A 15,315-nucleotide genomic window follows, 5' to 3' on the forward strand; every position below is an offset into this window, starting at 1 on the left:
CAAAAGTCGTGCCACCTTTTTAAGCTTTAGGAACAGCAAATAATAACTTGACTTCTAGTTGATCATTTGGTATCAGAAGTGGTTTATATAAAAGGCAAAGGCCTCTAGATTAGGCTTATTTTGCTATAATAAAATATGATCATGCCTTGATTTTTAATGATTTAATTAGGACAGTAAGGTCTGACTTTGCTTAGACAAAAGTCTCGTCACTTAACAGAAATAATGTCCAGTATAAAATATAAAGTCATGCTGCAGTGGAAATAGAATGAATATTGTGTATGACTCCATCATGAGCTTGGAGGACTGCATCCATACATCTCTGCAATGACTCAAATCACTGATTAATAAAGTCATCTGGAATGGCAAAGAAAGCGTTCTTGCAGGACTTCCAGAGCTCATCAAGATTCTTTGGATTCATCTTCAATGCCTCCTCCATCTTACCCCAGACATGCTCAATAATGTTCATGTCTGGTGACTTGGCTGGCCAATCCTGGAGCTTAGTTGTTGCTCTTACAAGTGGGATCGACGACAAGACTTTTGTCAGGAAGTGTAGTACTCAAACCACATATAGTCAGATTTGCAAACAAATGACTCACAAAACAAATCAGTTTGTTTTAGTGAATCAAAAACATACAAATAGTTTGATGATTATACAAACTACTCTCATTGGTGTGTGATATGATCACCAGTTTAAGTTCATGATTAGACTAAAAAGACAAGTTTCTATCAGATGATTCATTCATTGAAAAGAATCAATCAAAGCGGCTATTGAATCAACACCTGACTCAGCGAACTTAAAGGTACAGTTCATTCAAAGAGAAAAATTCTGTCATCATTTACTCATCCTCCTCTGGTTTATAATCTTTTTGAGTTTTTTTTTCTTCTGTTGAACACAAAGGAAGATAAGATAAGAATGTTGGAAATAAACTGCCATTGATTTCCATAGTATTTTTCGTTCATACTATGGATGTCAATGGGTGTTTTTTTTTTTCCAACATTCATCAGAACAAGTTCAACAGAAGACAGAAATTCATAAACTACTTTTGTGCTTTAAAAACACTTATGTGTAAGTAAATTTCTTACTTGTTTACTTGTTTTATTTATTGCTGTTTATGTAAAGCACTTTGAATTGCTACTGTGTATAAAATGTTCTATATAAATAAACTTGCCTTGCCTTGCCTAAATGGTGGGGAAGGTTTCCATTTTAGGTAAACTATCCTTTTAACATAACAAAGAGGAAAAGAGGTCTGAAGCTTCAAAACAAAGAGTATAATTAATAACAGCTTTAAATGTATTTATTTTTCATAAATTGCATAGAATGTGTTATTTTTCTAATCAAAAACATCATTATATATATATATATATATATATATATATATATATATATATATATATATATATATATATATATATATATATATATATATATATATATATATATATTTGCCATGATAAAAAAGCTAGCAAGATCACTTATTATTTTAGATATATTTTATATATTTTATAATTGAGTTTGTTGTTTGATTTTTCTGAATTAAATCTGTTATACTTGATAATGATGATCAAACATGATTTCACACATATTTTGATGTTTTGTTTACACAAATGTTACCTTAAATACTTGATCTTAAACGCGCAATATGTCATTTTGGCCACTAGAGGGCGACATGGTGGTACATTCACAACAAACAAAGGCGAATTTTGATGATGGCTTGACCGAGTGTGGAATCATGGGAGTTGTGGTCTTTATTACATTCTAGGTGATTCCTCCAGAAATCATGTTGATGGATGAGCTAAAGTATTCAACACTTATTACCATGGCAGTATGAAGCAGAGTGAAACTGAAAGCAGAAGTGAAACAAGAGAAACGCTGAAGCAATTACTGATGAGAGACGAGTATGACGCAACACAAAAGCAGCAGAGCTTTTATTATGCCACAGTCCACCGCCTCCGGTTCATCAGCTCATGATCATGTTGAGAAAAAGCAGCGTTGTTTTATCAAACTCAACAAATTTTAGGCTTCTGTTTTAATGCTGCTCTGTGCAGTGGAATAAAACAAACAACATATTAAAGCCTCGTTGCGGTTTCCCCCTTTTTCTAGAAAACCAAACCGGAAATCGAGAGTGTGTGACAGCATTAGCATGAAAACACAGCACACACTCCATCTCACTAGTTAAAACTGCTTGTTTCTCAGGATTTGAACATTATTCAAAACACTTGGGATAATTTAAGTACATAAGTCAGCAAAATACATAACAATATTCTAGTGTTTTTGCATATTTGAATGAAAAAACCTTACATATTGTGCCTTTAATATGCTTTCTACTCTATGTACTGTATATAAAATCACTTTTAATTTAATGCAGACACAAAAATGACCTTGACCTATACTACATAGAGAGCTATAATAATAATAAGTATTAATAATAATATAATAATAGTACCTGGAGGAGGTACCGAGCGCAGTGATTAGGGCTTGCAGAAGTCCAGCGATGAACACGAATGGATTTTTTCGCGTCACAAGGAAGTAGAGCAATGGCAGTACGATGACTGCATGAATCAGCAGGCCAATGATGACTGTGATGGTGTACATGCCCAGCTGACCACCCATTTCTGACAGATCGTCCATCTCCACTATCTTTCCAGCAATCAGGAACATTATACCCAGCGGAGCGTACCTGGAGTGAGAAAGAACAGTGGATGTGTATTACATTTAGTAATTAAGTGGAAACAAAGACAAAAGGGTCACACTTTACAATAAGGTTTCATTAGTTAATGTATTTACTAACATGAACTAAGAATGAACAATACTTGTACAGCATTTAGTAATCATAGTTCAAGATTAACATCCAAGTGGTTCATATCGCAGGATAAAGCCTGACAGGTTTATCAGCAGCTGTTTTATAAGACTGAAGGCATTAAACAACCGTCATCGATGTACTTTATCCATTATTACATGGCTACTTGCCACAAAATATAAATATTAGATACAAAAGGACATTTTTCACAGTATTACCTATTGAATTTTTCTAATGGAGAAATCTATATTTCTTCTAATTCGGCTTGAATTTAATTATTATTAAATATGTATACATACAACAGTTCTGTCTGATTTTTGAATCTGATTGGCTGATAGCCGTGCGACATTCTGCATTAACAGCACTCATACAGCCTCTTCACTCTTCACTCTTGTGTATTACTCCGCCCACATACAGTGACAAAGAAAGGACACTCTACTGTTTGACAAATACTGCTGCTGTTGGACAACATAATGTACTTTCGAGGCTTTATTAGTCAAGAATCCAGTTGCTTAGATTGCAACTATGCAGTTTATTTATAAAAATAGTTTGAAATACTTATAATTTTGCAGATTCAGTGCATCGGCTGCCAGCCTGCCATATTGAGCAGATCAAAGAAAGTGGCGGTTGACGTTCTGCCACAAGATGGCGACAGAGACTGACATAAGTCCTTAGAGGGAGAAAAACTCCGCGTTTTCTCAATGTAAGTTTCAAACTACAGCTGAACAAATCATTATAAAGCAGGTAAGTGACATTCTAAGTCAATCTCTTTGTGTTGAATGTTGTAGTGCTGTATTTATACCATAGTAATCTTGTAGTGTTTGCTTTGCTTTGGCTTTTTCGGGGTTAATTATTGTGATCTCGCAATTACAACAGAGAAATACTGGGAATTATTTGTAGACTGATGGCATTACATGCTGTTCAGCCTTACTATCTTAAAATGTGAGCAAAACCACCTGTTTTGTCATCACTTTAGACATTACGCTAGAGAATCATTCAAATGCTAGCTCTAAAGTGACTGTTCCTGCTGTTCTGACGTCAGCTGCAGATGTGTATGTACGGCAGAAGAAAGTAGTTCCTCATGCAAAAGGGTTTTTGAGACTTTTTGTGTTTGAATTTCTTTTTTATACACACGTTTATGCCGTCGAACTGTTGTATAAACGCAATATCACACTCGTAGCAGTGCGATATGGCTGAATATCGTCACTGATAAGACATTAAGGCACTCGGCCTGTGGCCTTGAGCCAATGCACACCTCCCACCAGCCGATATACAGCCATATCGCACTGCTACAAGTGTGATATTGCAAATTTTTATATATTTAATAAAAATACATAAATAATAATAATAATAAATATATTTTTCCATTATTATTATTATTATTTTTTGATTGGCTACGGAACAAACAAACCACTTAAAGCTGAATACTAGTATCTTGCAAAATAACTAGTAAAATATTATATAGTGTCATCATGTCCAATTGTATATATAAATAATAACATTGCAGGCACATTAGCAATTGAAGCAAAGCAAGCCTGAACGAAATGCAAATAACAGAGTATCTGTCAGGACATAACATGGTTTGTCATGGTTCCATAACCAGTGTTTTTTATTTAACCATTATAAAAACTACCATTTATGGGAACCGAATATCAAAAGTGTCTGTTTGTTTACTCAAAAACTGAGAATTTTCCCACCCTAAATCACTCACCACATGATAATGGCCACCAGCCTCATGATGGCCTCGTTCAGACAGTCAAAGAAATCTCTCAGCGGCTGGCCCTGCTCCTTCATGTTCCCGATGATCAGGCCGAAGCACATGGAGAAAACCACCAATCCCAGAGCGTTGATACCGTTTACGGTTCCCAGCACCGGGATCACCTCCTCCCGTTTGAGCTCCTGCGTGCCGTTATTCAGACTGAACAGTGTGTCGTTCACCAGGACTTTAACTGTGACCACTCTCTTGCCATACTGTGTCTTAAACTGGAGAAAGAAGATAAACAACCTTCTGTTACTTGCTTTTGTTCATCATCATATCGTTTTTTTATCATTTATCATTTTTTAATGAACTGGTTTTTCATTGTTATTGGTGTTTTTTTGTATTATTATTATTATATTTATAGGGCTGCACAATGGCTCAGTGGTTAGCACTGTTGCCTCACAGCAAGAAGGTTGCTGGTTCGAACCCCAGCTGGGTCAGTTGGCATTTCTGTGTGGAGTTTGCATGTTCTCCTCGTGTTGGCGTGTGTTTCCTCCGGGTGCTCCGGTTTCCCCCACAGTCCAAACACATGTGTTATAGATTAATTCAATTAACTAAATTGACCGTAGGATATGTGTGTGACTGCAAGAGTGTATGAATGTTTCCCAGTGATGGGTTGCAGCTGGAAGGGCACCCACTGCATAAAACATGTGCTGGATAGGTTGGTGGTTCATTCCGCTGTGGCAACACCTGATGAATAAAGGGACTAAGCCGAAAAGAAAATGAATGAATTTTAAATGCTGTTTCTGTTAAATAAATGTTGAGGTGGAAATGTACATTGGTGATTTATTTATTTATTTATTAAATAATTTTTTATTTATGTCTTATTATTTTTCATATACAGTATTATTCATTCATTCATTCATTTTTTTTTTGGGCTTAGTCCCTTTAATAATCAAGAGGCCGCCACAGCAGAATGAACCACGAACTTATCCAGCATATGTTATTACGCTGCGGATGCCCTTCCAGCTACAACCCAGCACTGGGAAACACCCATACACTCCTGCATTCACACATATACACTACGGCCAATTTAGTTAATCCAATTCATCTATAGCATGTGTGTTTGGACTGTGGGGGAAACCTGAGCACCCGGAGGAAACCCACTCCAACATGGGGAGAACATCCAAACTCCACACAGAAATGCCAACTGACCCAGCCTGAGCTCGAACCAGCCACCTTCTTGCTGTGAGGTGACAGTGCTACCCACTGCGCCATCATGTACAGTATTATATATAAAATTAAAATACTGTATCCAAAACATAATAAAACATAAATAAATGAATGAATGGATAAATCACCAATGTTTACAAAAAATAATATTAAATTACAGTATTTTCCTTTTATAACTTATATATTATATATTAAATAATGTTGTTTTTGTTTAATATGTTTATTTTATTTATTTAGACTTTATTATTTTATATTTTTATATTTTATATAAAATTCAAATACTGTATACAAAAAATAAATAAAATAAATAAATAAATAAACAAGTCACCAATGTATTTTACAACAACTATAACACAAAAAAATTACATTACACTTGAAATAACAATATTTTAATTATATAGCTTATTTGAAATTTTGTTTCTGTTTAATAAATATTGGGGTGGAAATATACATTGATTAATTATTTATTTATATATTAATTAACTTCATATAAAATTAAAACACTGTATACAAAACATAATAAAACATAAATAAAGAAATGAATGAATGAATCACCAATGTTTACAACTAAAATGAATGAATGAATGAATCACCAATGTTTACGACTAAAATTAATGAATGAATGAATGACCAATGTTTACGACTAAAATGAATAAATGAATGAATGACCAATGTTTACGACTAAAATGAATGAATGAATGAATGACCAATGTTTACGACTAAAATGAATGAATGAATGAATGACCAATGTTTACGACTAAAATGAATGAATGAATGAATCACCAATGTTTACGACTAAAATTAATGAATGAATGAATCACCAATGTTTACGACTAAAATGAATGAATGAATGAATCACCAATGTTTACGACTAAAATGAATGAATGAATCACCAATGTTTACGACTAAAATGAATGAATGAATGAATCACCATGTTTACGACTAAAATGAATGAATGAATCACCAATGTTTACGACTAAAATTAATGAATGAATGAATCACCAATGTTTACAACTAAAATGAATGAATGGAAGAATTTCAAATTACAGTATTTAATTTTATAACTAATTTTAAATGATTTTTTAGTTTAATCAATTCATTCATTCATTTTCCTTCGGCTTAGTCCCTTTATTTATCAGTGGTCGCCACAGTGGAATGAACTGTCAACTATTCCAGTATATGTTTTACCCAAGCGGACACCCTTCCAGCCGCAACCCATATTGGGAAACACCCATACACGCTCATTCACACTCATACACTATGGCCAATTTATTTTCTTCAATTCACCTATAGAGCATGTGTTTGGACCGAGGGGGAAACCAGAGCACCCGGAGGAATCCCATGTCAACACGGCGAGAACATTCGAACTCCACACAAAAACACCAACTAACCCAGCCGGGGCTTGAACCAGCGACCTTCTTGCTGCGAGGCGACAGTGCTAACCACTGAGCCACCATGTCGTTGGTGTTTAATGCATTTATTTTGTTATTTACTATTTGATTTATTAAGGTTTTATTATTTTTTGTATAGAGTGTTTTACATTACATTTAAATACTGTATGGAAAAAATAATAAAACATAAATAAATAATGAATTCCCCAATGTCTATAAAACAACAATTTCAACAAAAACATTACACTGAATTTCAAATTAACAAACTGACACAGTTGTTTTATATCTTTTAGTTCTGGTATATGAAAAACATTACCTGTTGTGTACAAGCTTGCACCAGATTTGGCGGAAACATGTTTCTGTTAAAAACAAGAAAGCAGAAATAATATTAAGTTTGATTAAAAAATAAAATGTAGTTATTCATTTAGTCATATTTGTGCAAAGTAAACAAGAAAAAAACATTGTCTGGTGAACACTTACTTGATTGGAGAAACTACAGTTTACTTTAATATCCATGCAGCATTTGAAGAAAAATTATGTTAAAATGTCAGGTATGATCCATCAGGCTTTTGAGGATGATTTGTTTGTTCATCTTTAAATCATTGTTGTATTGCAATAATTTAAAGGGATAGTTCACCCAAAAATGACATTGACTTTAAAGTTAATTTACTCAGCCTCAGGCCATTAAAGATGTGAAAAAAAAAAAGATGTGGATAAAATTTAAGGGCGCAGAGTCTAAAGCGCATGACACAAAAGAATTAAGGGCGGGTCCGAATCCACTTTTGCTATTTTAAGGATGGAATAATACAATCTGCGCACCAGCGCATGGTCTAACAGGGTTGAGCTTATTCTCTTAATGAGTTATGGGTGTGTTTTGAGAATAAACCAATCAGACACTCATCTCTTATTCCCTTTAAGAGTCAGTTGAGTCGTGCCATGGCACATTTGCTATTTACATGACAGACTTTGTAAGTGAAAAAACTGAACGCTTCATTAGCAAGAAAACAGTTAAACAGAGCATCTGCAGCACAAGGATAAAGAATGAGCCTCCTCCATCCAGCCTCTTTACTTACTTCTGTGAATGAGGAAACGGTGTTGTACACACTCCACTGAAGTCATCCATTAGCCTACATAATTAATTTCATTTAAGCGCAAAGATTTGTTTCAAAAGTATTTCTAAATTCAGTTCTAACTTCCAGCAAACTAACAAATGGACAATAATAACGAAGTCTGGCCATGAGTTATTGTCAGTTTTTTGTGTTTCCTCTGTCTCCCTCTTGTGTCTGCTATTTGTGCACACTTGCACACCTGCTATCAATTCCCTTGTTTCCCCGTTCCTATTTCACTCACCTGTTCTTCCTCTTCCCTGATTGTTGGCTATTTAAGCTGCGGTCACACTGGGCTTTTCCTCCCATAGACTTCCATTCATACGCATGCGAATGAGTCAGACCGGAAACGCAGGGTCATGCGTTAAGTTTCGCAAATCGCATCACTTGACTGCGTGAGACCAATCGAGGATCAAAACAAGACCTCTCTAGACAGAAATTTAAAACATGGAGCAATCGCTAGCTTTTTTAAATGTCTAATCATCTTGTTTAATCCTGCCCTTTTTCACAGCGCCGCACGACAGAATTTCGCACACACAAACTTGATAATTGTTCTATGTCAGTAAGCTGCTACAGCTACTTGTCTTGCCTGTTTTGAGAATCATCTAGTCTTGTGGATCTCGTCTCATCTTGTCCTGTCCCAACCTGTTATTTGTTTGTCCCACTGTGCGTTGGCTCACCTCTGCTCTGCCCACAGTCTGCGCTTGAGTGAAGCCTATCCATCTGCTCGCCTGCCTGAGGTCTGTCCTCTTTTTTACAACTGTTTTTGCAGTGGAGATCTGTGTTCGACCATTCCTGCATCGCCCAGAAGAAGGCTGTACAATTTAACTGCCTTCGTTTTATTTTTTGTATTTAAGTGACTCTTTGTATCTCCCTGAAGAACTGAACTCTGTCCGCCTTTTATTTAATAAACTTTGCTGATCCATTCCCTTGCATTTTGGGTCTCCTTTTGAACACGACAGTTATATCCAAACGCACGTCCTATGCCCAATATGGTCCAAAAGCTGACAGGTGGACAAATCTGAGCTTGTTTTTAATAAAAATCTATGTAAATATGCATATAATAAATACTTCTAATAATAATACCATTACACAAAAGCAAGTTGTCATGAATAAATTGAAAATAGGCCCCCGAGATGAAGGCGTGGAGGCAGTGGGTTTATATTAATGTTGAAAATAATAATTTTTGTAACATTTTAATCCTTTAATTAGGTTTCATTTGTAAAGATATTTGTGCTTTGCTGTACATCCTGTGTGTATTAAGCAATGTGTAAGTGAGGCACACAACTAACGCGCTCTCCGCTGGACTTTAGACCTGCTTTCAGCTGGTCAATTGCACAGTCCATTTTAGTTCCTCAAAATAGCAACGTGCCAACAATGCGCCTTAACACGCCTCCTTTTCAGATCAGCACACCCATGAGTCCATAAAGTGGAACAAGTGGATTTACTTTTTAAACCATGTGGCGGAAAATGGGAAAATTGTGGTTGTGTTGGTCTGAAAATAGCAACATATCACGCCAAACACATGTTGTGCCTTATTGCGCAGGGTGTATGATAGGGCCCTAAGTCAGAATTTGCCAGGAATATGAATAATTTTGGGCTTGACTATATTTTCAGACTATTTTTTCATATGTGAGGCTTTTTTGTTAATAATCTTTTTATTAAGATGTAAAAAAATGTGACAATATAACACATCCTAATCATATTTGCATCTTTGTTCTCAATTTAAAAGAAAAACAAAAAAGAGAGGATGAATAGGAAATGAAATAAAAAAAAAGGGGGGGGGGGTGGCAGTTTGTTTTAATTAATAACAGATTATTCTAGATGAGACATTTGGAAGAAATCGTTAAAAATACAAATCAACTATATAAGGCATGCACCAGATCATCAACATGACAATGGTTTGTTTAAATAAATCTTTGGAAATGGGGCCATTTGTCAGGCTTTACATCTTTTTCATTTAAATCAGGAGTTAAATCGTACCTGATGAGATCGAGGAAGGCGTCTGCTGGACTGACTTGTTCGATTTTCTCGTGTTTGGTGAATTCATCTTTTGAGCCTTTTCCTGGGTGGATGATGAGCACCATGACGATGCCGATGAAGACGGCGATGATAGTGGTGGTGGTGTAGTAAACCACAGCTCTCACTCCCATCTTCCCTGAAGCTCGGCTGTCCAGAGCTGCCATTCCTGCAGGTCACATCAGACTGCATCATTAGTTTCTATGTGGATTTCTATTATTTTTGTATCGCATGCAACAGCAGCTTAAACTGGACATACAGTGACTATGACTAAACCCACTTTTAGAAAATGTCAATTTTCTGTGGTGCATTTAAACAAAACATTCATTCATTCATTTTCCTTCAGCTTAGTTCCATATTTATCAGGGGCCACCACAGCTGAATGAATCGCCAACTATTCCAGCAGATGTTTTACGCAGCGGATGCCCTTCCAGCCGCAACCCAGTACTGGGAAACACTCACACACACTCATTCACACACACACTCATACACTACGGCCAATTTAGTTTTTCAATTTACCTATAGCGCATGTGTTTGAACTGGGGCTTGCATGTCAGGAGGGGGATCGATAAAATGAGGTGCCGGATCGAAGTTCAGACACTTGTTCCAACACAAATTAAGCCCTGGTTACAGGATATGTACCAACAGGAATCAGCAATGTCTGTGAGTGTGTGCAGTTTATATGGTCCACGTAATCAGTCTTGAGCAGCTCCCAGCTGTGTGTATGTAATCAGTGGAGAACCGGAACAGGTGTGTGTGTGTGGTGCATGACAGGATTTGTGGTCCATATGGTGACAGGATTGTGGTCTGTGTGATAATAAATGTTTTCCAGCGATCTAAGAGGGTTAGATCTGGCGATCGTGACAGATGCTTTTATCCAAAGCGCCTTACAATAAGGAAGGCATCAAATGATTCAATGTAAAGAGGCAGTACTCTCTTTATTTTTGTTAGAATAACAAAAATAATAGATTAAAGCTGACTTTTTGATAACAAGAATAAGAGCAGTTTCTGATTGCTCTTCACTCATCTTCCCTATTCCTTGAGATCCAGTTTCTATTGGACAAATTGAATTGAATTTATTTATTTAACAGGGACATGCACAACATTCCGCAACATTTCTGACTCTGAACCACAACAAAGTCATAAGGTTACTTGTTTTGAAATTGAGATCAGTTTACATCATCTGAAAGCTGAATGAATGAAGATTTTCATTGATGTATCATTTGTTAGGATAAGACAATAATCAAGAGTTCCAAAAATCTAAATACTGGGAAAATTAACTTTAAAACTGTCAAATTAAGTGTATTTTAATATACTAATGGTAGAAAATTTGCAAAATATCTTCAGGGAACATGATTTTTATTTAGTACTCTAATGATTTTTGCCATTAAAGAAACATCTATAATTTTGACCCATCAATGTATTTTGTCTGTAACATTTGCTTTGTGCTCCAGGTTCGCATTATAAAATGATGTTGAAAAACAAGGCATCATAGTTATTGTGGAAGAACTGCAGATATAGCAAATCAGGATGTAATATCAAACAATAAGGATCATCCCAAAATGTATACTTTCAGATTTTATTCCACTGAGATTAAAGCTGACCTTGATGCTGTTTTGGACCAGTTTTTAAGCTCACAGAAAATACAGCCAAATTCAGTGTCACCAATTGACACTGTCACCAATTGATACCAACGACTAGGAGTTTAGCCACCTATTGTTATGTACATATTGGGATATGACATAAAAAACGCTGTATAGACATAAAAAATGGAGATAAATTGACATAAAAATGCAGAAAAATTCAATTAATTGAGATTTTATTTCTTGATTAAAGTATATGCAAGTAAATTATGATGGAAACAGCTCAACTGACTGAAAAACTATATTAACCATTGCATTAAACTCAAATCATTCATTTATTCATATTCCTTCAGCTTAGTCCCTTATTTATTAGGGGTTTTCTCAGTGGAATGAACCGCCAACTTATCCAGCACATGTTTTACACAGTGGATGCCCTCCCAGCCACAACCCAGTACTGGCAAACATCCATACACTCATTCACAAACACACTACGGTCAATTTAGCTTATCAAATTCACCTATAGCTCATATTTTTGGATTGTGGGGAAACCAGAGCACCTAGAGGAAACCCACACCAACACAGGGAGAACACGCAAACAGCCGGGACTCGAACCAGCGACCTTCTTGCTGTGAGACGACAGTGCTAACCACTGAGCCACTGTGCCGCCCTAAATCACATCATCTCAAACAAAAAAGTCCAAATCTGAGTGAAAGCGCATCTAAAAAAATGACTTTGCATTATAACCTCCCAGAACTGATTGTGTTCCCAAACATAATTCTCACTGCATGTGGCGTCTGCCGCTCTCCATGAGGCACGACGCATTTATTACAGAGGATAAAGAGCTACAATGGCCTGCGGGGACTTTCAGTTTTATTACAAATTTATCACATTAGTTTCCCAAGAAGTCACGGTTTTATTCTCTTAAACACATGGGAAGGAAACGGCACTTTATTCTCAAGTGTTTTATGCAGTATTCAACTTTTGTGCATAAGTTAAAACTAAGCTATTGTTACTAGAAAGAAAGAAAGTAAAATAGTCTCTACATTTGTCATCATCTACAATAGATTGTATAGCAGTAAGGCAGTATATTTCCTAAAGGTCACTGACCGTTTCCACATGTCTTTCTATAGGACTGAACAGCCATTGTATTGAACTATGTATGAGCATTATTGTGGTGCGTCTGTGTGTGTGTGTGTGCGTGCGTGCGTGTGTGTGTGTGTGTGTCCAGCAAACACCAATCTTTTTTACATTTTCCACTGTTGTATTTGTTAGTTGTAATAAACGTTTTTAAATACTTTTAAACAATGTAACCTAAATAAAACATTTTAAAAACGTTGTGAAAAAACCAAGCTCCAATGTTTTACTTTAGGTAGTTAAAAAAAGTAAATGTCACATTTGTCTACGACGATACCAAAATGCTAATGTTTATAAACGTTAAAAACAAAACATACAAAAATGAAAAGAAATGTTTATAAAACTTAAAAATCACCTACAAACAAACAAACAAACAAACAAACAATAAAAACAGGCCATTTTACAAGTTTCATCAAATTCTGCTTGCAATTAGGCAGTGTTGGAGGTAACGCATTACAAGTAACGCAAGTAATAATGTTACGTTTCTCAGTAACGAGTAAAGTAACACATTACTTAAAAAAATAAGTAATAATATTACTTACTTTTTTGAAAATGTAATGAGAGTTATTTTTAGTTTAATTTATTACCCTTTAAAAAATAAATTGCTGAATATTGCTGAAATAGTCACACTAAATCACACAGTTGATGAGAGTAAGTAATGTGTATTTATATAGCGCTTTTATCATGTATAGCCATCAGAGGAGGGTAGAGTATCCAAAATCCATACTCAAGTAAAAGTACAAGTACTTGCGGAAATTTTTACTCAAGTAAAAGTAAAAGTAACAATCTTAAAAGTTACTCGAGTAAAAGTAAAAAAGTATCTGATGAAAAAAATTACTCAAGTCAAGAGTTACTAGTTACTTTTCATTCTATATATATATGTATATATATGTATATGCATATATGTATATATGTATATATATATATATATATATATATATATATATATATATATATATATATATATATACACACACATACATACATGTATGTGTGTATGTATGTATGTGTGTATGTGTGTATGTATGTATGTATGTATGTATGTATGTATGTATGTATGTATGTATGTATGTATATATATATATATATATATATATATATATATATATATATATATATATATATATATATATATATATATATATATATATATATATATATATATATATATATATATATATACATGTTACATTTACCTGCACATTGAAAAGAACTGTTTCTAAAGTCTGTCTGTGTGTGTGTATATGTGTGTGTGTGTGTGTGTGTGTGTGTTTGTGTGCGTGTGTGTGTGCGTGTGTGTGTGTGTGTGTGTGTGTGTGTGCCCAGCAAACACAACTTTTTTACATAATCGTATTTTGGTTGCAATTAGGTAATTTTGAAGTACAACATTTTAATAATGTTTTTAAATACTTTCAAATAATGTAACCAAAATAAAACATTTTAAAAACTTTGTGAAAACACCAAGCTGGTATGTTTTGCTTTAAGTAGTAAAAAAAACAACAACGTAAATATCTTCGTTGTCTATGACCAGAACAGAAAAATACTAAAATGCAACTTGTGAAAAATTTATATTTATGTGTTTAAATAACACAATCTGCACATTGGAAAGAAATGTTTATAAAACATAAAAAAACACTCAAAAAATACAACAAGGCCAAGTCTATATGTGTCCTCAGCAAATACGCAACTTTTTCACACTATCGTATTTTTGTTGCAATTCGGTAATGTTGTAATACAACCTCTCAAAACATTTTAATACAGTTTTTAAATACTTTCAAACAATGTAACCAAAAGAGAACATTTTTAAAACGTTGTAAAGAACCAAACTAAAAAACAAACTAACTAAATATCAGTTTAGTCTATGACCAAAACGAAACGAGACCAAAATGCAACTTCTAAAAAATGTTGTATTCAGGTCTTAAAACACCGTAATTTGCTCCTTGGAAAAAAATGTTTATAAAATGTAGAAAAACTGTTCCCAAGTCTGTGTGTATGTGTGTCTGCATGCGCATGCGTGCCCAGAAAACACATATTTCAGTTGCGATTAGGCACTGTTGTAGTACAACATTTTAATAATGTTTTAATAACTTTTAAAAATATTTAAAATAATGTAACCACAATAAAACATTTTAAAAACGTTGGAATAATGTTCTACTTTAAGTAGTAAAACAATAAATACAAATATCCCATTTGTCTACAACCCAAAGGTCAAATGACACAAGTTAAAAATGCAACCTTTGAAAAGCATTGTACTCGGGTGTTAAAACAAAGTAATTTGCACGAAAGAAATGTTTATAAAAAGTAAATACAATACCGAAATTCAACAAGGCCAAGTGTGTGTGTGTGTGTGTG

The 15,315-nt window shown here is 34.6% G+C and overlaps 1 protein-coding gene across 1 annotated transcript in view; it reads right to left on the reverse strand.

The window, feature by feature from the left end:
• The window catches only part of slc1a3a (solute carrier family 1 member 3a), a 51,562-nt gene that overhangs the window by 18,361 nt on the left and 17,886 nt on the right, over positions 1-15,315 (reverse strand). The window contains exons 3-6 of the mRNA XM_056457318.1: positions 10,211-10,415; positions 7,438-7,480; positions 4,510-4,781; positions 2,445-2,678 (exon numbers count right to left, since the gene is read on the reverse strand). Of these exons, the coding sequence (XP_056313293.1) occupies positions 2,445-2,678; positions 4,510-4,781; positions 7,438-7,480; positions 10,211-10,415 (754 nt within the window). The remainder of the gene's footprint in view (positions 1-2,444; positions 2,679-4,509; positions 4,782-7,437; positions 7,481-10,210; positions 10,416-15,315) is intronic.

The sequence above is a fragment of the Danio aesculapii genome, chromosome 5, assembly GCF_903798145.1.
Source record: "Danio aesculapii chromosome 5, fDanAes4.1, whole genome shotgun sequence".
In the NCBI taxonomy this organism is placed as follows: Eukaryota; Metazoa; Chordata; class Actinopteri; order Cypriniformes; family Danionidae; genus Danio; species Danio aesculapii.